The sequence below is a fragment of the Caretta caretta genome, chromosome 3 (assembly GCF_965140235.1).
Source record: "Caretta caretta isolate rCarCar2 chromosome 3, rCarCar1.hap1, whole genome shotgun sequence".
NCBI lineage: Eukaryota > Metazoa > Chordata > Testudines > Cheloniidae > Caretta > Caretta caretta.
Genome location: NC_134208.1, coordinates 85,711,385 through 85,735,199, shown reverse-complemented (window position 1 = coordinate 85,735,199; position 23,815 = coordinate 85,711,385). Strand labels below are relative to the sequence as shown.

Sequence of the window (23,815 nt, the reverse complement as noted above, 5' to 3'; positions counted from 1 at the left end):
ATAATGAAAGTGGATATATTTAAAGTCTGTTCTCCTAGTTATAAAACATCATGAGACACTTTTAAAATATATGGATAATAATTACAATAGTGAAGACATTACAGGTGGGAACTGGGAGACTGTCATAAAAAAAGAATCTTACATTGCAGAAGGGAACTGGCTACTTAGTCATTTCCTCCAACGACAGTTAGTCCACCCTCAAAGCTATGGAGCAAAGTTAAAAGGAGTGAGACTGGTTGGGCTTGGAGTTGTTTGAGGAGGGGAGAGAGCCTGGACAGCTATGAAAAGCAGAGTTCAAAAGGTTGAGGTAACAGTCAAGTAAGCATCTGAACTTGAAATTTGCCACTTCTAAATGAAACCCTTTATAGATAGAAGTATTTCTGTTTGCCATATCCTCCATCCCAAAATGTTCTGTAAGTTATTCTGTTCCAGTATTTTATCAATGAAATAAGAACCATCGCCATGGGTAGATATGTGTTCATATCTCAATCTTCACCATAGCATAGGAAAAGGAGAGTGGAAGATAGAACCAGGCTGACAGGGAAAGTAATATAATTTGGTTTATAGTTCAGGATATTGCCATTCACCAAATCAGGGAACATTATATGCTTTCTCTGCAGAAACGTATGGGATCAAGTCCAGGCTGCAAAGTTTTCAGTTTCTGTAGACCAGAGTTGGAATATAGCAAGAGTTTGTTACTAGAAAATCAAGTATGGGTAAAATTAATGTAGTAAAATAAAAAAACTTGGCTATATTAAGCCAGCATGTCGCCTTGTTAGGCTATTTTGCTGAGCCTCTAAAACCTTATATGCATTGTTACCCTCCAAGTTTGGAGGGGGTTGTGCTTTTTGGTCCTGGGGGCATAGAGGAGCAAAATGAACACTGTCCATGTTTGACTTCAGTAGCTCAGGAGCAGTGAAATATCCCTTCTCCTGACCTTTAGGGACCGGGAAAGGGAAGAACCTATTGTGGTAGACTTATACTGCTTTTTTTTTTATTATTATTTAAGGGTGTTTTAAAACATATGTATTGTAAATATTATAAATATTAATTAAAACTGTTGTTTTAATGCTGTATTTTATATGAGGTGCCTGAAGCAGGAAAGGTGGAGAAGCAATATATTTTATATTTGAAAGACTTTTTAAAATCTCATTTGAACGTTTAGTGCTCAACCCTGCAAACACTTCCAAGGCTAGTGGTTACTATTGTGGGTCTAGTCTCTTTGGTTTCAGCTGGAGTTAAACACTGTACGAAGGTTATATCTACACGACCACGGCTACAGCTACGGTGCTGTAGTTGTACTGCTGCAGCGTCATCGCATAGACGCTTTCTACATCGATGGAAGGGCTTTTCCATTGATTACAGTTAATCGGTCCCTCTGAGAGGTGGTCGAATCCTTCCATCAACCTAGCCGTGTTTACACCAGGGGCTAGGTTGACATAGTAACATAATTAGGTCAATCTAACTTTTAAGTATTGACCATGCCTAAATGTTTACAGGATTGGATCCATATGGTAGATAAGGGCAGGAGGATTATCTTTTATTTTTATCAAAAAGATGAGACCCAAACTATACATGATTGATTTAATTCAAATAATCCAGGAGGTACACTGGTGTGTATAGGAACATTTGTACTGAAGGAGCTTCTATGCTATTTCCAGAATGATTCCTTCTCTAGAAATACCACCTATGGTAGATAAATATCACAAATTGCCAATAGTATACAAAAGCAAAGTTGAGAAATGATGGAAAAATTCCTAATAGCAGGCTGGATTGATTTAAATCAAAGCGATTTAAATCACAGTTTTTAATCATGTTTTGCATTTATACTTTTTAGTTATTTTCCTAATTAAAGGTTGTATCTCCCTTGTTGGCAACCATTAAAACATATTGATTTACAACTAAATGTAGCCTTTACACTAAATTTTGTGCTTTTTTTTTCTAATAAGGTGGATGTAATATATATATTTAAGCAGTTATATAGCTTAACTCACGTTTACACAGATTCTTAATTTTTACATTTCGTTAATTTTTTATTATCAGGTTTGTACATGATTTGTCAAGTTCTGTTTGGATAGAAATTAAAATTCAATTAAAAATGCACAAAACAGCATTTTAATTTTTATCTTTAATTAGTGCTGGGTACAGGAGATAAAAAGTTTATCAAAATAAGTTTTGCATTGAAAACTAACTGAATTTTTAAATAAAGGAAGTATTATTTGTAGTTAGTTAATGGAACTGATTGTTTCTGGTCACCATGTTCTTCAGGATTTTAGAACTCGTAGATTTCATCCTCTCACACCTGTTTTTTTTAAATATATTGGAAGAGGAAAACAAACTTTCCTGCTTTTTTTTTTTTCCATCACCCAGCTGGTTTCTTAACTTCAAATGAATTAGTCATTGAGCTGAACTAGTAGAATAAACTGAAATAAAAAAATATTCTTTCTGCACTTGCAGAAGTGGCTACTGATTTCAAAAGCTGGTTTAGCGCTTCAGTAAACCATGATGTTCCAGGTACTTAGCCAGTGATTTCTGCCAGTTCAGTGGCTTGACTTTCTTTGAAAGTTGGCAGCAAACATGTATTGTTTAATGTTTTAAAAAGTTTAGTTTAAATTATTTTAATAGATTATAGTAAGTTTACTCCTTAATGTAGGTTGTCATAATTTCAGATTTACTTATGTTTGTTTTTAAAAAATAAACCCATATTTAATTTAAATTAGAAAATCTGATTTAAATTTAAAAAATCAGATTTTTTAAAAATAGTTTATTTTTATTGGCTCTGCCTAGCAGTAAGGGCAATTAAGCACTTGCAGTAGTAGTTGCCAAGGACATGTTTTATAGCAGGTTACATAAAGCTAAGGATTAGTATAGAGAAAATCCTGACCCACTTGGATTGCAATTCATGATGCCTTTTCTAGCCGTATAAATCTGTAATTCTATAAAAAAATGAAAGTTACAGATTTTCTATAATTTAATAAGTATTCTGAAGATATTTTTGTTAATACCCTGAAGTTAGGGTGACCAGATAGGAAGTGTGAAAAATCGGGACCAGGGGTGGGGGTATAATAGGTGCCTATATAAGAAAAAGCCCCAAATATCGGGACTGTCCATATAAAATTGGAACATCTGGTCACCTTACCTTAAGTTGAAGGGAATCCAGCAAGAGGCATAAAAGGCTAAACTCAGGAATTATGAGCTGCACGTATTAAATAATGTAATGACTGAAAAGCAACATAGTTAAAGTACTTCCATGTTGCCCAATAATCCATTTCTTGAGTAAATGAAACATGAATCTGAAATGTTGAGTTTACAGCCTGTGTGTGTTTAAAAAAAAAATTATTATAGAAAAACATCCACTTGTTGCTGTGGCAACTTTTGTGAAGCCTGAGGACAGAGAAATGTACTTTCTCTGTTAATCTATATCACAAAGACCCAGGATACTTTAATCCATCCCCACCTGTAAACTGCCTTACTCACAGCCTAGCTTGTGAGGGAATAGTCTTCCAAAGTTGAATGTGCCATATCTGAGGAGGTTTTCCGTGTCATCTTTGCCACCAAAAGGAGATCACTGATTGCATATTTTACTTTGAGTGGAAGAAGTTAAACACCTCTTGTAAGACTGAATGATTAAGTCTTTTCACTTGACCCACATAGAAATTATGTAAATACCATGCTGCCCAGGCTGCAAAAGGAGAAAATATTAAGAACAAAAGATGTTTTCACGCAAATACCCCTAATAATAAAATCAAAGCAAGACAACACCTGAGAATGTAAGCTAAATATGTATAAAAGTAAGGGGATGAAATATTGAAAGGGAAAATTTAAGATGACCGTCAGGAAAATGTCTGACAATAAGGTGTTGACTTGTGGAATGGTATTTCTCAAAGGAAATGGAGAAATTTGGGACACTGAAAACTAACTGGAGAGAATAATACAAAGGGTCCTATGAGGAAAGATTAAAAATTATTTTTCTGCTGGTGCCTAATTCAGCTGCCAGTATTTCTTTTCCCACCCTCAAGCCCATTGCTTGACTATTTTACATTTTTAGGGTGTTTAGCATAATGTAACTTTGTTGTTGTACAGAACTCTTAGGACTGCTGTTAGTGGAGTTAGCTAGATCACATGTAATCTATAGATTTATTTAACATAACTGAAATTGCTGTGCTGATAGATTTTGTTTTGAACAGCATGTGAACATGACAGAACACAAAATCTTTTTGTATCAAATTAATGTTACTAGAATTTGCTTTCATTGAGATGATCAGTCTGTTGTACTGTTCATTAATGCACTTGGTATCAAGCTACTGTAGAGTACACTGTTGTAAAATGGTTCCAATGGGCATTACTGAGCATGTATCAGAGTCTTTTTAATTAGTTAAGAAAGCTGCAGTCTGTCTTCTTTCTTAGCTAAAATTTGGATCTTGCTCTCTTCATTTTATCTAGTCTGCATTGTTTGCCCAGACACACAAGCTGCTATAATTTTTCCTTTTCAGTATATATTTGATTGCCTTGTAGGAATTGCGTTAGAGTATCTGATAGAGCTATTATTTCAATCTGTCCTTTTTGGAGCATTATGTTCTGTTTTAGATAATCACTTGAATGTCCTGAAGATTAAGTTGTCGGTAGAGATTGGGAGGGTTTCTGCTGTAACTCTGAATGTATTGCTATACTGTGTTAGATTGCTAGAGTCCAACTTCAGATAGAATTTACAAGACAGTTTGTTTGATTTGGCTTGTAACCTAAAATGTGGTGATGCAGTTATTCCATTTCCTGTGTGTTAATTTATTGCATGTTTTAAATTATTGTCATGAATTTTCATGTGAGTTATTGTGTCTGTACTGTGTAAAATAGAAATCAGGCTGATGGAATATAGTCAATGCACATAAATTATCTTCTCTCTTTCCTAGATATTTGGGCAATTGGGTGTATATTTGCTGAGCTATTGACTTCAGAACCTATTTTTCACTGTCGTCAGGAAGACATCAAGACAAGCAATCCTTTTCATCATGATCAGCTAGATCGCATTTTTAGTGTAATGGGATTCCCAGCAGGTAATTTACTTTCATTAAAAGGTCAGGCATAAACCCTTTGAGTTAGATTTTGTTTTAAAGGAAATTACTAGCTCTATAGCTTTATAAAAGCTGGCAGTATGATGGATGTGTAGTCTGTGCCCAAGAAAGTGGCGGGACTTGTGGAATAACAATACAGAACAACTAACATAAAATGTCAGACAAATATTACAGTTTATGTACATCATATTATTTAACCTGCACTTTAAACTGTCCAATTGCTTTATCTTTTCTAAGATAAAGACTGGGAAGATATAAGGAAGATGCCAGAATATCCCACACTTCAAAAAGACTTCAGGAGAACAACGTAAGTGATTATAACACAGACAGTGGTTAAAAACTGCTTGTAATAGATACATAGAAATCAGCACTAGTGATTAGCTTCAGTTATCTTCTGTCTTGTTTAGACTTTGGAAGAGTATTTATTTGGATTTTAAAAGAATGCTAGTGTCCATCTTTTAATGTTGGCAAGAGGTTTTGCTGAGTAAGTCAGATCGTCCGCTGCACTGGTAGACAAGGAAGGGAAATGGTGCAGAGAGCAACATAGTCCAGGACAAGGCATGGGTCTGGGATTCAGGAGATTTGAGTACTATTTCCAGCTCTGCCCTGGATTTTCTGAGTGACCTTTGACAAACCACTTGATGTCCCTGTGCATCAGTTTTCCTCTTTGTAAAATAATCATAGTTACCCACAGAGATCTAGAGATTAAAAGCAAGACATAAATTCTGTGTCTGATTATTCTTAATGGGAATATTTGAGCTCAGGAAATGCAAAGATTTCACATGGCTCATGCTTCTGTTGGGAAAAGGGACAGGCTTGTTTCTCTGCCAACTGAAGGGAATAGTTGCAACAGCTTCTCAAATGGCAAATGATGCAGTGGCTGCACTGTTGGAGCCATTGTGTATGTCTAACAAAGTAGCTTCTACTAGGATAGGGCAGCTCTGCCCGCCCTACAACATTTGCTATGGCTGTGTGCTACCATCAAGACCTCAGCCGTATATCAAAGCTGTATGATCCATTGTAATAAAGTAAACAATGTAATAAAATAAACAAACAATTTAAAAAATACTAACACTGAAAGCTAGGACAAACATTCACACTTCACAAATAGAGTGTATGGCAATGTAGGACATTATATTTTCTAACAAATGAAATACAAAATGTGTCCTTTTGGACTAGTATGCATTTTCTTTATTGCTTGGTGCAGTGCCATAATCCTACAGTATATTATTTTGAAATGTGTTTACAATTTTTCAGATATGCCAATAGTAGCCTCATAAAATACATGGAGAAACACAAAGTCAAGCCTGACAGTAAAGTTTTCCTTTTGGTACGTACGTCATTGTGCTATTAGGGATTATTTTACTTTGAAATATAATTGTAATATTAAAACAGTTCTATTTCTGCTTACTGGAGGATGAGAAGTATGAATTTTAAAAATATAAATGATAGCTACAGCCATGGCTTTTAATATTTTAACAAATTTGCCATTGTCGGCTTTTGCATTTCACCCCAGAATTGGCTGCCTTTCTGAGAGAGGCAAAGTAATCCCTCTGTATAGTTACATCATATGTCAGTTTATGAATTATACATGTATCGGTGGGGGGGGGGTGGGGAGATCACCTTTCCTTCCGAAGGATGAATGCTTTCTTTAGTTCTTTGCTATTTAACATACCTATAATATAGAAAGATCCATCAGAGCCCTAGCTTATAAACCTTGCAAATACACTCCAAAGCCCATCTCTTGTGTTGGGCATTTACCTGCGAGGGGCTGAGCATAATGTTCACATCTGCAAGCAAAAGAGACCAGGCATAGAATATTTGTCTCTCATATGGGAGCAGGGTGCTACCCATGTACTACTAGTGTAGCTCACCTGCAAAGAGGACAGGCCACGGGTATGTGCACAATAGTAGCATAAAGATCACCTTTGCACTCTGATCTGGATGCAGCCTTTGTGTAGGACCAGTCCCCATGCACTGAGTTACAGCTCCTTTCAGGCTGCTCTCGCATACATTGTCTACAAATAGTACCAAAGGGCATGGCAAAAGCAAGTCTTGGTCACACCCACTTTCCTCTATGCCTCTTTCCCTGCTATACCAGCAGCAGGGAGTGACATAAGAACTCCTATCCCATCGTGTGCCCGCAGAGTATCACCCTTATATTGGGCTGATCCTTCACGGACGGTAACACTTAATTTAGAGCCACTTTATTTGAGTAGCTCAAGGTGGCACATACAGCACTGAAGAATCTAGCCCAGTTAGCTTTCTTTCTCATACCAACAAAACTTCATAGTTCTAATATTTTTGATGGATGTGCATCATAGAACTAGATGTGTTGCTGTGCATTAAATGCTTATTTTGCTTTTCTGAATGAGCTATTTGTCATCTATGAGATCGTGATGTAAGTGGGGCACACAAGCCATTAGTTTGAAAAATAATGGTTTCATACGTTTGTTAACTACTTGCAATGTTACACTACACAGCTTCAGAAACTTCTTACCATGGATCCTACGAAGAGAATTACCTCAGAGCAGGCTTTGCAGGATCCCTATTTCCAGGAGGATCCATTGCCTACATCAGAGTATGTGTCTCACTTCTTCTGTGTTCTTTACAGTGGTGCCTTTTTTTTTGCTAACTATTAATGTGCAGTATATGGTGACCATTTAAAAATGAAGAAATGGGCTTGTAACGAGAACATTTTTCTCACCACCGTGAGTCCACCTCTAAGCTTTCTAGGGGCACCAGTGATGTAAATCAACCAGTGATTGACAGAGGAACAACTTTATACTTGCTGCACTCAGTAAAAGTGGGTAAATGGGGGGGGGGGGAAGGTGATGGTTCTTAGAAAACTATTCTGAAGTATTTATATAAAACTCCTGTAGATGTGCCTCTCTTAGACATACATCATTCAGCCAAGCTGTACATAATGTACTTAGTTCTGAACAATTACTTATAAATCAACCCCTCTTATCTTAGTCTACAGTCTCCCTTGGGCAGAGACCTTGAATTATGCCAGCGGAGGTGGTGTGACATGGACAGATACATCTGCTGTTATGATAAGAATACCAAAAACACTTTATCATATGACCTCAATCTAGTTTCTTCTAATTCATTATAGGCTGAGCTGGCAGCAGCATCGGATGTAGTTAAGGTTGCTGAACCACTTTCCATTATAACTTTACCAAACTTTAACTGTTTGGGCTGAAATTTTCGATGCTGGGTAGGGATTGCCTCAGGCTGGTTTTTGTTTTGGCTTTTCATTGAAGTTTCACTTAAAATGGTTTAACTGTTTCTGAGAATGAAGTTAAGGAAAAATGTGACGGCTTGTCCGTGCTAAAAATCAAATCTTCTATGGGAAGCTCTAGCGTCTCCATGCTTTGGAGCAGGTACTTTACATTTGTCAGGGTGTGCTTCCTGGTGCCTGGGATGTGCCTTTCTGCTGTCTCCACAAAAATCCACCCAAAGTTGGGCAGCTTCTAAGTGTATACAAAATTGCAGTTCACACATGCTTACTAGAAACTAGTTAGTCTGGCAGCTAAATTCTCCAAAAATACTATCTTTGCTGGGCATGCTCCACCCCAGCACTACCGAACTTTCTTTGCAGTTGCTCCTTCCAGTGGCCAAGGAGTGCAGTGGAACCAGGCACGGGTACCTGACAGCAGAGAGACTCGCTCCTCTGTTCTCATTGCTCCCTCTGTTGGCACCGAAGCAGTAGGAGAATAAGGAGGAAGATGTGCAGGCTGAAGAGCTGGGGGACTGTAGGGGCAGAGCAGGAGCAGGGACAGGCTGTGGTCCAGGGCTAATAACGGCTGCCAGGGGGTGTTAGGAGAAGAGGGCAGAGATAGATTGAAGTTGCAGTGGGTGATAGGCTGAGGGGCAGAATGAGACTGTAGGACATACTCCCCTCCAGGAATCTGGAGTACAGCCCAGAGTTCACCACTGTTGTGCTGTCAACAAGAAGCTGTGAAACCCACTGGTAAAATGTTTCAGCCCTAAGTGGCAGGTCCACGTACAGAATAAGCAGGCTACTACTGCTGCCGGTTATCTCATTAGCTCATGTGGCAGGGCTCTCTGCTGTGGATCAGTCTAAACCCAGCCCTTCTAATGATCCATGTGGAGGATCAGTATGGTTCCACATGATAGAATGTTTTTTCAGTGTTCTAGGAAATTACATCAGAAATACTTAATTAAAAGAACAGTTTGGTTACAAAATCAAGCACTCAAAAGTTAGGAAATGCCAGACTTCAGGTTGCCCATGCAAGCTTAATTCAGCTCCCTTGTACATACGTGTTAGATACAGACTTTAATTACATGATAACATACTGTTTTTCCACAGGACACCTGCCTCATTCAGTGTACGGGATGGATCTGCGCAGGTCTGAACCAGTGTTCTGTAGTGAATGAGGCTGTCTGTAAAACTCCTGCCTCATTTGTTGCAGAAGTTGGAGGGTGTGTAGTGAAGGAGATTGCAGGAAGAAAAAGGATGGTTTCATGGTTTACGCAGTTGAATGATATCCTAAAGAATTGGATTCGGTTCTTGACTCTGCCACGAAGTTCTTATGTGGTGCTGGGCAAGTCACTTAAACAAAACTTTTCACAGTTGTTGTTTGCTCCTCATTTTATGGGTACCCAGCTTGAGATCCTGGGTTCTGCTTTGTGAATGTGCTGAGTACTCACAACTGCATCTAATGTCAATGAGAGGTGTGATTTGAACATATAAACTGCTATCCACATGCCAATGGATCTCAAGCTGAGCAAATTCAGTGGACACTTGATAGTTTTAGCCCTAATCTCTCGGTGCCTTAGTTCCCCAGCTATAAAACGTGGATGGTAATGCTTCCCTACCCACAGGGGTGTTATAAATATAATGCATTAGTGTTTGTGAAGTACTCCTATGCCACAGTGATGAGCAGCATGGAAAAGCTCATGAGGAAATTAATAATTCTGTATTCCATGAAGAAGTTGGATGGTGTGCAGTAAATAAGGTGAAAGGCCACCCACGTTATGAAGAGGATAAAAAGAAATATGGATATCTACCCATTTGAAGAGTCCGATCCATCCCATGTACTTAGTGAGGCAGGGGTGCTGTGGTAAAAATAGTATGTGATCAAGTAATGGCCACCTTTTATTCTTAAATTTCCTAACATTTGAGTGCTTGTCTTTGCAAACTGGCTATTCTTTTAACATAGTGTTTTTTTGTATACAATTATTTAATTTTGCCAACAGGGTGCTAGGAACTTTTCAGCCAGAAAGGCAATAAAAACCCAGTGCAGGAAACTTTATTATCTGAATAGAAAATACACAGATGCAGCATGGGATTATTTATTTATTTAATTACTTATTGTTGTTGTTATTATTTTATTTTATTTATTATTATGGTAGCACCTAGAAGCTCCAGTCATGGACTAGAACCCCATTGTGCCAGGCACTTTATAAATGTATAAAAAAGAGATCCCTGCCCCTGAAGAGCTTATAATGCAACAAAAGTCTGTGAGCGATCAAGCAATGACACTTATCATGAGTCTTGTTTGGATATGATATTTGTTTGGATTTCAAAAAATATTTACTGTTTTGTTAACAATTCTTTGAGGGGAGTTCTAGGGATTATAGGATTTTGTCATGGTTACAGAACAAGCTTCACATTTAGACTCCTTTCGGTCCTCCTCAAGTGAATGCCTCTCTGGGTGGAACCATGGGGTCCTACAACCCTTAGACAGGATCTCTGGACTGCAGGTTCCCTGTTTACCAACTGTAATAACACAACAGGCCTAACTGTATTTTGCATCTGTATGCCATTTTCCTCTGGGAGCCTGTTACCGGAACCCAATTAAAGTTGGGAAAAGTCCAGAAAACCCTGTCTTCAAAGCAAAGTCTTGTTAATTCACCCAAAGGTGCATAACAAGAAGAACAAAGGGTTAAAACAAAAAGAACAGGAGTACTTGTGGCAACTTAGAGACTAACAAATTTATTAGAGCATAAGCTTTCGTGGGCTACAGCCCACTTCATAGGATGCATAGAATGGAACATATAGTAGGATATATATATATATACACCTACAGAGAAGTTGGAAGTTACCATACAAACTGTGAGAGGCTAATTTTTTAAGATGAGCTATTATCAGCAGGAGAAAAAAACGTTTGTAGTGATAATCAAGATGGCCCATTTAGACAGTTGACAAGAAGGTGTGAGGATACTTAACTTAAGGAAATAGATTCAATATGTGTAATGACCTAGCCACTCCCAGTCTCTACTCAAACCCAAGTTAATGGTATCTAGTTTTCATATTAATTCAAGCTCAGCAGTTTCTCGTTGGAGTCTGTTTTTGAAGCTTTTCTGTTGCAAAATTGCCACCCTTAAGTCTTTTACTGAGTGGCCAGAGAGGTTGAAGTGTTCTCCTACCGGTTTTTGAATGTTATGATTCCTGATGTCAGATTTGTGTCCATTTATTCTTTTACGTAGAGACTGTCCAGTTTGACCAATGTACATGGCAGAGGGGCATTGCTGGCACATGATGGCATATATCACATTGGTAGATGTGCAGGTGAACGAGCCCCATCATCTCAGGCATTGGCACCCTGACAGCAGGATTGTCTGGCTATGTAGACTCCCTTCTCAGGCCCTACGCTACCAGCACTCCCAGCTATCTTCGAGACACCACTGGCTTCTGAGGAAACTACAATCCATCAGTGATCTTCCAGAAAACACTCTCCTGGCCACTATGGATGTAGAAGCCCTCTACACCAACATTCCACACAAAGACTACAAGCCGTCAGGAACAGTATTCCCGATAATGTCACGGCAAACCCGATGGCTGACCTTTGTGACTTTGTCCTCACCCATAACTATTTCACATTTGGGGACAATGTATACCTTCAACTCAGCAGCACTGCTATGGGTACCCGCATGGCCCCACAGTATGCTAACATTTTTATGGCTGACTTAGAACAACACTTCCTTAGCTCTCGTCCCCTAACACCTCTACTCGCGCTACCTTGAAGACATCTTCATCATCTGGACCCATGGAAAAGAAGCCCTTGAGGAATTCCACCAGGATTTCAACAATTTCCATCCCACCATCAACCTCAGCCTAGACCAGTCCACACAAGAGATCCCTTTTCTGGATACTACTGTGCTAATAAGCAATGGTCACATAAACACCACCCTATACCGGAAACCTACTGACCGCTATACTTACCTACATGCCTCCAGCTTCCATCCAGGACGCACCACACGATCCATTGTCTACAGCCAAGCTCTAAGATACAACTGCATTTACTCCAATCCCTTAGACAGAGACAAACACCTACAAGATCTCTATCTAGCATTCTTAAAACTACAATACCCACCTGCTGAAGTGAAAAAACAGCTTGACAGAGCCAGAAGAGAACCCAGAAGTCATCTACTACAGGACAGGCCCAACAAAGAAAATAACAGAATGCCACTAGCTGTCATCTTCAGCCCCCAACTAAAACCTCTCCAGCGCATCATCAAAGATTTACAACCTATCCTGAAAAATGATCCCTCACTCTCACAGATCTTGGGAGACAGACCAGTCCTCGCTTACAGACAACTCCCCAACCTGAAGCAAATAGTCACCAGCAACCACACACCACACAACAAAAACACTAACCCAGGAACCTATCCTTGCAACAAAGCCCGATGCCAACTCTGTCCACATATCTATTCAGGGGACACCATCATAGGGCCTAATCACATCAGCCACACCATCAGAGGCTCGTTCACCTGCACATCTACCAATGTGATATATGCCATCATGTGCCAGCAATGCCCATCTGCCATGTATATTGGCCAAACCGGACAGTCTCTACGTAAAAGAATAAATGGACACAAATCTGACATCAGGAATCATAGCATTCAAAAACCGGTAGGAGAACACTTCAACCTCTCTGGCCACTCAGTAAAAGACTTAAGGGTGGCAATTTTGCAACAGAAAAGCTTCAAAAACAGACTCCAACGAGAAACTGCTGAGCTTGAATTAATATGAAAACTAGATACCATTAACTTGGGTTTGAGTAGAGACTGGGAGTGGCTGGGTCATTACACATATTGAATCTATTTTCCTTAAGTTAAGTATCCTCACACCTTCTTGTTAACTGTCTAAATGGCCATCTTGATTATCACTACAAACGTTTTATTCTCCTGCTGATAATAGCTCATCTTAACTAATTAGCTTCTCACAGTTTGTATGGTAATTTCCAACTTATCTGTATGTGTGTATATATATATATATATATTACTATATGTTCCATTCTGTGCATCCGATGAAGTGGGCTGTAGCCCACGAAAGCTTATGCTCTAATAAATTTGTTATTCTCTAAGGTGCCACAAGTACTCCTGTTCTTTTTGCGGATACAGACTAACACGGCTGCTACTCTGAAACCGGTTAAAACAAAGGGGCCTGTTGCCTGGGCCTTACATTTTATTCTTTCCTTTCAAGGTTTAGGTAAATTCCATTTACCCCAAGTACCCCTTCCCCTGGCTTGGTTAAAAAAGAGAGTCCCTGCACCATTCTCTTTGTCAATTAGAGATCCACCTGAAGCAGCTGCTGCCCACTCAAACCCCCATCTTCCCTAGGCTGGGGTCTTTATTGGGTTAGTGTCCCTACTGATCCTACTTGCTAGCCTGGTTGGAGCCAGGTAGGTGAGCATTTCAAAGTAATACCTTCTTTATTGTTCCCTTAACAACCCTGGGTATTCTCTCTGAAGGTACCTTTTCTGTGGTGTTGTTTGTTTTTTGATTTCACTCCATGCAGCCAGACAAGCTAATATCAAGCAGGTACACTGAGGAATATGTGACATTCATAAAATGTAATACTGGTATCCCCCACTCTCCACAGCCTCCTAGAAGAACAGAATGCTTAAAAAGGAACTTATGGAGGAGGCATGTTAGACAGGGAATGGATTCCAGATGTAGGAGTCCCCTCATGGAAGAAAGCACAGGTCTAGTCTAGACTAGGAAAAAAAAGGATTTGTAAAAAAAATCAAGTTAGCCATTATGATTTGAAATGCCACTTAGCAATTAGCATAGACCCGGGTTAGCACTTTCAAAATCATGTTAAGCTGATTGTATTGCAACACAGGTTACCCCCTGAAGGTTCAACAGCAAGAATTGCTGAAATTAAAATTGGTACCAAATATTATCTACTAGTAGGTCTTTGCTGTATGGTCTACCTCTGCCTAGGTCACAACACCTGGCAACATGATTTTAAAGGTATTAAACTGTGTGTACTCTAGATACTAAATAATATTTCAAATCATGTTAGCTTACTCAATCTAAAAACTACTTTTTTATTTCCTTCTAAACAAGGCACCTGAGATTAATTGATTCCAGTTCTCTAGAGATGAACAGGTAGTACGTTTAGGGCATTCAAAAGCTGTTGAAGTCAATGGAAAGACTCCCATGACATTAACGGGTATTGGATCAGGCCCTCAATCCACTGTGCCATCCATACTCCCAATTGAGTTCTGTAGAGTTTCTGGTGGATTCACATAGCAAAGTGAACAAATGCAGTGTCAGGACAGCAAATAATTGTGCTGTCATTTGTGCTCACTCAGTTCTGCTATAATTCTAGAGGAAGGCAGCTTGCCAAAAGCAAATATAGCAAAAGTTAAAATCAGTGTACGTCTACCAGTAGTTATATATCTGTTGGGTGTTTATAGGGTCACTTAGTAATTTGGAGTCAAAGCATAACAAACATTAAAAGAAAAAGCCCTGAAATATATATGATATTAAATAAATGAATTTCAGAAGCATGTATGTTTAGTATGTCTCTGATTTGCTGTTTGATATATTTCAGTGTATTTGCTGGCTGCCAGATTCCTTATCCAAAACGAGAATTCCTCAATGAGGATGAACCTGAAGAGAAAGGAGAAAAGGTATAATAAAGGGCACTTTTTTTCAAAATATAACAAAAACGTTGTGATGCCACAAAGGGAAACTAACAGAACATGGGCTCTTACCCAGAAATGTGTTTTGAAGACAAGACTGTTCTAAAATTTATCACGGTACATTAGAAAGTTTCACATTAATGCATAGTAAATTATAGTGAATAAGATTGTTTGTTTGTATTTTTCCTAAACTTAAAATTTTGCAGCTAGTCAGACACTATTAGTAATACATGGCTAACAGAAGAAAGAGAAAGGGGCCTCATGCTGTAATCAACTTGTGTCCTGGCGTCTGCATGGGACAGGGCCTGTTATTGATCCAAGAGGAAACCTCTGGTTGAGCACGTCCTCTGGTTCAGATAGTCTGCACAACATGGGAGCCCAGTTTGATTTAAAGCTGTGCCTATCGATACATTTGAAAGAGTAAATTCTACTTTCTGAGCTGATTGTAGATTAGTATTTCTTTTACATGTGACGGTGTCAGAGCAGGGGGAAATGTTAATCTACTAAATCCTCATGATTTTGTTCCCCAGGTCATTTTTTGAGACTAGGAAATTACAAAACCTAAATTAAAATAACAGTGGAGTCATGATACTGATGTAATTGAAATTCCGAGACTTAGCAATGCTTTTTAAACTTTCAGTTACCGAACAATAAGAAACAACATAAGTTCAAATGAGTTAGGCTTTTGTTATGTTGATTTTACTCATTTGTGAGTGTTAAAGTATATATTTGCATTTCATTTTCTTGGGAAATTTTATTTAGTTAAACAAAAATGACACACACAGTATAAATATTCAAAGCAGCTATTATGATCTGTTGTGTAAATAGCCTTTGTGTCTCGTGGGGACTGTCGCATATTTATGCGTGCCATAAATAAAGATTTTGCAGCATATCTAGTTAATTTTGAAAAAAATGACATTTTAAACTCTGTATTACTCATTGACTCTGTTTTCACAACAAGAAAAGTTTGTTAAAGGTAACCAGTGAAGGGTGTTTTTAAAAAATGGATTTGTACCATGTTTTGCTGCTTTATGATGTATAAAAAAGGCCTAGAAGATTTAAAAAACAAACAAATATATAAACATCAGGAATGTCAAGTTTGGTCTTTCCTGGTTTTGCTGGAAGGCTTACAGGGGGTCTCTGAGATGGTGTATCTGGAGCTCTTACACCTTAACAGAAGGGTAAATCTTTAATAAAAACATCCTTTCTCCAAAATTTTCATTGGTCAGCAAAGTTGAATAAGTATTCACAAAAACAAAACCCCATGATTTTTTCCTAAGTAAAACCCCTTTGTTTCAGACACATGGCTAGATTTTTTTCCAACTAAAACAGTAGAATGAATGAGGGCAGTGCAGGGGAACATGCTGCTGTCCTTACACCTTTACTATATAACAAGTTTCAGCCCGTTGAGTTATGCAGTTCCTGAATGTCAGATTTACTTTTCTAATAGAGTGCAGGGACAACGTAATTGTGTTGTCACAAATGCTGCAATAATCAGAGTAGTGATAAGAGTCCCTTCAATGGGAAGATACCCGGCTTAATGGGTGAAAACAGCAAAACCCTTTATTTCAGTGATGGACATGAAGGAACAATGATTCTAGCAATAGCTGTCACATAAAATAGTCTGGAAATAGTTTACTAAATGTCTTGAAAAAGTAATATATGCTTACTAAAGCTTGTTGTTTGCCACAGTAATTTATATTAACAGTAACAATACTTTGCACTTCAATGGCACCTTCCACCCAAGAATCAAAATAACTTTCCAAACAGTAATAAAGCTTCACAGCAACCCTGTAAGGCAGGTCTGGTCCTGGAAAAACAATAAAAGACAAATTCCCAGTCGCAGGTTGCCAATATTCATCATTTTAAAAAAAGGTTAAACCACTTAACAACCTCTAACAGTTCACAACCATTTCAAAACACCGGAAACCACTGCACCAGTACCTGCCAGCTCAGACCTACAGTAGCAGCAGTACATGGAGGGCTTATGTCTCCCTTTCCTATCTGCTAAAGTCAAAAATATATCCTACTGCCTGTATGCGTCATACACAGTCACACCCAATTTCTATGTCAGGGGAGATCAACAAGTTAACTTGTTAAGTTTTTTGTTTTTTTAAATTAATGAAGTTTAACTTTAAAAAAAAGAAAGAAGTTATTTATCTCACAGAGGTAGATCAAACCATTATTAAAGATCCAAATGAACCTGAAAGCCTGTGGGGGCGAGATGCATCTGCCTTGTCTCCAGCACTGCTTCCCAGACTCAGGCAAATCTATGCTAGAAACTTGCTGGTATAGTAATGTCAGTTACAGGTGTGATTTCTTTATTTTGATGGCATTTCTATATAGCCAAAACCTTAGTGTGGACATCCGATGAAGTGAGCTGTAGCTCACGAAAGCTTATGCTCAAATAAATTTGTTAGTCTCTAAGGTGCCACAAGTACTCCTTTTCTTTAGTGTGGACATAGTTATACTAGCAAGTAAGTGCTTTTGCCTGTTGTCGTGGGGTGAACTGCATCAGTGCTTTCTCCCTGTCTCTCTATGGGCATTCATGCCACCTTAGAGTGGACCTCAAAGCTACAACATGTTTCGTCAACCATGCGGTCATTGATACAGAGTGAGCTGTGCCTTAGATCCCTTTACAGTCCCTCTTGAGTGCACCCCTCAACTGACAGGTTTCACTACCTTACCCCTCTTTGGGTGTAACCACACAGGTCTACCATTCTTAGACTGGATTCTGTGGTGGCAGGATCCTCCTATTTCCATGTTAACACAGTAGACTGTATGTATTTGGCACCTGCAAGAAACTTTTCTCCAGGAGCCTGTGACCAGCAACTTATTAAAGTGACTCAAAACAGCTCCTTCCAAACAAAAGTATTGTTGATTCACCCAAAGATACACTGTGATCAGAGAAATGGGTGAAAACAACAAAAACGTACATGTGGCTGGCCTTACCTAGACTTATTCCTTTCCATGCAAGTTTAGGAGGGTTCCACTCAATCTACCTCTGCACTGGGGCAGACTGTGCTGCTGAATTCTCTGCTGAATTCAAAATATCTCCCCTCAAGTAGCAGTTCCTCCAACCCCTTCCTTTCTCCACGGGTTGCTTTGAACTCTTTATGGTCCTTTTGATATCTAGGCTCTGGCTTTCGCAAAACAGCGTGTCACTTTTAGGAAAAGCATCTTACCAATTGAATCGCCCAGCTATTGTCCCTCTGAACTTGTGTACCCAGAGCTTATTTTGTTTGATCCCTGCTTGCTCTTCCTTACAACCCCTTCTAAGTTCAACTCCACATAGTCAGACAGAATAATATCAGGCAGGCAAACTGACATACATATAATATTCATAGCAAAATTACAGTTATATCCCTCATTCTCCACACTGATATAACTTACTTCATTCAGATAACTGTTAAAAACGGTAATGGCAGAAACACTCTTGTGCTGGTATAAGCTGCCGGCTACAGCAGGAGAGTTGGCACTATAGCTATCCTGGCAAACTTTTCTAGCGTAGACTAGGCCTCATCCTCTTTCAAAAGCAAAAGGAACAGTAGCTGCACTACACAGCTAGGTAATCTCCATCCCTCATCTGTCCAAAGCCAGAAAAAACATGGAATCCATTAGCCCCAGTTTTTCATGCAGCCCAGGTTTCAACGTGGCCGCTGTGGGGATTCATAGTGAAAATGGTTCAGTCAGACCCAAGCACCCATAGGCAAAAATCACAAAATGTCAAATAATTAATTGAAAAAAATGACAACCTCAGCACTGTGATACAAATGGGGTCTTAAATATGACAGTTCATTTGGATCTTTAATAATGGTTTGATCTACCTCTGTGAGATAAATAACTTCTTTCTTTTTTTTTAAAGTTAAACTTCATTAATTTAAAAAAAAAAACTTAACAAGTTAACTTGTTGCTCTCCCCTGAAATAGAACCTGGGTGTGATTGTGTATGACACATACAGGCAGTAGGATATATTTTTGACTTTAGCAGATAGGAAAGGGAGACATAAGCCCTCCATGTAGATACAAGACAGTATCAGCCTTTGTGCAGTCCTAAATAAATACATTCTTTTGAATTTCATCTGGAGTGTAACTTGTGACATTGTCGTGATGAATGGCAATCGATACACGCTTTAGTTTGAAGACGCTAAATAGCTTGTGATCAGTGAGTCTGCCAAGCAGTTTGTACCAAAGGCAATTGGTTGCTATGACTTATGGGAAGCGAATTATGTAAGCTTTCCATAAAGGTTGACCACATTTAAGCTCTGATAAATTGTTGTCTGATTAAGCTGACCCCTCACCCTCAAGACCCTGGGAGAACTGAAATGAGTTTAAAATTTTATAAAGTTTTCAAGTATTTACCCAAAAGTGCTCAAATATTTTGAGCAACATTTTAGAGTTTTTATTTATTGGCTGGTGAAACTCAGTCTGCAATAAAGATGTGTTTTTGTTTCTCTAAAGAGACTTTTATATCTTATATGAACAACAAATAAAAATGGTCACTGCTGTAGTCCCCTTGGCTGCATAGATGCCCGGTAATAAGAACCTTTTGCAGTACTGGATGATTCTGTTTCTTTACAGCTGGATATCTGTGGAACTCTTGCTTATCATGCTCCACCCTCCATTTTTTCAAGTCCTTAGGTCTCTGCTGCCAGACCACCAGAGTCTCCTTTGCTCTCCAGCTCCCACACTCTGCATCCATATGTTCTGGCCTTTTTCTCTCTGCTTTCTGGCTCCCTCCCCTTCCTTTTATTTGCTACCAGGCCCTGGTGTCTCTTTCAATTATCTCACGTCTCTCTCTCTCCCTCCCTCCCTTCAGCTACCTTTTCCCCTCATTCTCTGCCACCAGATCCTTCCTTCAGCCCTTTCACTGCCAGAAGACGCTGTCCTTCAACCCTGTCTCCAGGCAGTCTGCTCTAACAAACTCTCTTCCTCTTTCCACCACCAAGACTCTCTGACCCTGTGTCTACGGCACCGTGTTTGGCCCTGTTCCCAGCATATCTCTCATTGCAAGGTGGTTAAAGCATAACACTGCAACTCAGGAGCTGAGATTTCTATTCCCAGCTCTGCCACAGATTTATTATGTAACCTTGGACAACTCATTTCAATTCTCTGTGCTTCAATTGACTCATCTGTAAAATGGAGATAATGCCACCTGCCTCACAGGCACCTGCCTCACAGGATTGCTGTGAAGCTTCATTAATGTTTGGAAAGTTGTTTTGATTGTTGGGTGGAAGGTGCCATTAAAGTGCAAAGTATTATTACTTTATTTGCTGTTGCTCACCACTGCTGCCCTGCTGCAGCTTATTTGCACTCATTCGTGATGTGACCACCACCATTTTCTTGATGGTTCCTTCCAGCCTTCTCATTATTAAGCTGATCTGGATTGGCTGGCTAGGGATAGGAATTACTAGATGGTCATTCAAGTTGCTTTTTCCCCCTAGTGCACCTTATTTTTAAAAATGAACCACAAACAATTTTATTCTATTCTGAAATTTCAAACCCACAATGGTTAAATCATTTTGAAATTCATCCCTCCCTCCTCAGTTCACAAATATCTACCTGGAGCAAATAGCAGCCTATGGAGGACAGAATGTTTCACTTACTTTGGGCTCTTCGCTACAGTCCAGCTGTGCTTTGTCCTGTGGCTAGTTCTCACCCACGTTGTGGTTTAGGGGTCCTGGAGAGTTTGTGATACCAAATGGAGATAAATAATTCAGGGAAACAGTGACCCATCCCCAGCCGTACTTTCTCTTAGAATCAACAGCAACAGAATCAACATCAGCAACAACCAGCACCTCAGCAGCAACCGCAAGCAGCACCTCAGCAGCAGCAGCAGCAGCCGCAGCAAAGCAGTACCCAGACGAACGGGACTGCAGGGGGAGGTGGCGCAGGAGGAGGCGGTGGCGGCGGCGGCACTGGGGCAGGACTCCAGCACAGCCAGGACTCCAGCCTCAGTCAGGTGCCTCCAAATAAGAAACCACGCATAGGGCCTTCAGGCACTAACTCAGGCGGGCCTGTCATGCCTTCAGATTATCAGGTACAGACTCTGATTGTTCCTACTTTAGTTAATTTTCGGGGCAAGGTGTATTCTACTGTAGAATTTTTTTTTATAGTGAAATATTTCCACAGAATAAATTTACTGAAAGTGAAGTTCATTATAATGGAATTGTGCTTGCTCTGATACATTGCTAGAACTGTGGACTTTAATTCTGCTTCAGTTTAAAAACCATTTCACTGTATCAAAGTTCATTCTAGATGGATTTCCCTCTTTGGTATTTATAGATTTCAGTAGCGTTTCCTTTGTTCTCAGAATTTCAATATCATTCTAAAACATGTGCATAACTTTAGGAAAGTGAGTAACCCCACTAAAGTCAGTTTGGTTGGATTGGGTCCAGAGTACTCAGCACTTCAGAGGATTGATCCCGTCTGAGAAGCAGGCCCTAGAAAAATATGCTGAGTCCACAGCACAGGTTCTTTGATTTAATTCCTGCCACTTTCTGTTCCACGAGATAATGATAGCTGGGACAAGTTATATATTCTATTGTTTCATTTAGTACCTTGATAACTGTTCTCTTAATCTTAAAGATCAACAACTTCCATGATGCAATAACGTAGATCTGTAGGTGACTCAGTATGCTTCATGCTTAAGCAAGACACTCTAATAATTAACAGCACCGGGGTCAAAATAAAGCCTGGAGTGGAGAGGTCACTAAAACAAATGGCTACAGGCTGTGCAGAAAAGAATCACAAGAGCTACATTAATTTTCCCAAAAGCATTTCTCTAAAATGCTTCCTGTGAGTGAATTCAAAAGTGAATCTTCAAATGAAAGGTTTGGGGGGTTATTTGCAATAAACTGGTCTGTTGTTTTCCACTCTCAGCATGCTCTCACTATTAGCAACATCAGAATATATTAAATGAAAACAATGATTTCAGTATTCTTTTTGAAGCTGCACATTTGTCTTGCTTTACTAGAATTAGAATATTTCTTCCACTGAATAAGCCACATTCATGAAATAATTCAAAGCATTGTATGAACCAAACTCACAAATACTTGGGGAGATTGTGAACATTTCAGACAAGATTAATTGAACTTCACCAGATAAATATTTTTCATTTTTTTAAAAATACACCTGAAAACAAAGCTTTGTTTCTTTCCTCAAAAGATCATTGAAAATATGTCAGAATGAGAAGAGACTGGATATCACTTGAAGTTATGTTTTTTGCAAGGATTCTAAATGCTATTGCTGGATACTTTTAGTAAGACATCATCTTGATAAAGACTCATATCAGCCTCTTTTAAACCTTTCTTTTTACTCCAGAGCTGCTTTGACTTCCTAGCCCATCAGCCCCCTCCCCAGATAATTGATTTCTGAATGCTAGACATTTTCCTTCCATTCTAGTTTTCTTTCTTTATTGCAAATGATTTTAAAGGTGGTGATGGCAATTTAGGACTAACAACAACTCAGATTTCTTTCTTGAAAAGTTCCAGAGTGGCTTGAGGTCTCGGAAAGTCCCTGTTTATGGCTGGCTTGTTTCTGTCCATATTTTGAGGATTTTTGTGCTACATTTGATGTTATTGACCATGGGATCCTTCAGGATGTCTTGGAGTTCTAGGCAAGCCTTCCCATTACAGGATTTTCCTGATTTAAGTCTTACCTTTTGGGAAAATTAATGTAGCTCTTGTGATTCTTTTCTGCACAGCCTGTAGCCATTTGTTTTAGTGACCTCTCCACTCCAGGCTTTATTTTGACTCCGGTGCTGTTAATTATTTGTATGTTCCCATTAAATCAGCTGTTAAACAGTACAATCTGATTATCCATGTTTACACTTGTATCTAGTTAGCTGTGGCTCTCTCTCTCTCTCTCTCTCTCTCTCTCTCTCACTTCTCGCTGACTGTTTGTCTTATATCCAGAATGGAATGTCTGCTATTTGTCCAAATCTAGAGTCAAAACAGAAATTCTGTTTTGTGGGACTAAAGGAAGCAGAGCCTAGTTAAATGCATTCTTTTAGTCTTATGGCATTAATTTTACTCCATTAGATTTAATTCAAAATTAGACGGAAAAATCTTTTGGTTTTGGGCTCACTTATCTTCTGAATTTAAATCTGTGATGAAAAATCATTTATATTATTTAATCACAGCCATCCTTCATTATTTCTAAGAATGACAACTGTAATTCTTGGTTGCTTGTTTTTTGTCTAACTTTCTGACCCTTTCATTTTTTCAGCACTCGAGCCCAAATTCTTTATTCATCTTCTTAGTGGGATCTAGATTAATGTTTATTATAGCTGGTGACAGAGCATTTGTTTATTTTTGTTCTTTTTGAATGCCTGGATGCTAAATGTTAAGGCAGGGGCGGCCAACCTGAGCCTGAGAAGGAGCCAGAATTTACCAAGGTACATTGTCAAAGAGCCACAGCAATATGTCAGCAGCCCCACATCAGCTCCCTGCTCCCAGCGCCTCCTGGCCACCGGCAGCCCTGCCGATCAGCGCCCCCCTGCACCTCCTGATCAGCTGTTTCATGGCATGCAGGAGGACGGGGAGGAGTGAGGGGATGGCAGGCTCAGGGGAGGGCGTGGGAAGGGGTGGAGTGGGGGCAGGGCCCGTAGCAGAGCTAGGGGGTGAGCAGCGAGCACCCCCTCGCACATTAGAAAGTTGGTGTCTGTAGCTCCAGCCCCAGAGTCGGTGCCTATACAAGGAGCCTCATATTAACTTCTGAAGAGCCGCATGTGGCTCCGGAGCCACAGGTTGGCCACCCCTGTGTTAAGGCAACAGGATCAGAGCTGTGTAAAACAAAGTCTAAGACCAGGGGTAGACAGGCATTTATTTGGTGTGAA

At 39.4% G+C, this 23,815-nt stretch overlaps 1 protein-coding gene across 2 annotated transcripts in view; it reads left to right on the top strand.

Moving 5' to 3' along the window:
• CDK19 (cyclin dependent kinase 19) overlaps positions 1-23,815 on the top strand; it is a 225,451-nt gene that overhangs the window by 196,116 nt on the left and 5,520 nt on the right. For both annotated transcript variants that reach the window (XM_048844788.2, XM_048844790.2), the window contains 6 exons: positions 4,908-5,051; positions 5,307-5,376; positions 6,327-6,399; positions 7,553-7,650; positions 14,887-14,965; positions 20,735-21,016. In XM_048844788.2, coding sequence (XP_048700745.2) covers positions 4,908-5,051; positions 5,307-5,376; positions 6,327-6,399; positions 7,553-7,650; positions 14,887-14,965; positions 20,735-21,016 — 746 coding nt within the window. The remainder of the gene's footprint in view (positions 1-4,907; positions 5,052-5,306; positions 5,377-6,326; positions 6,400-7,552; positions 7,651-14,886; positions 14,966-20,734; positions 21,017-23,815) is intronic.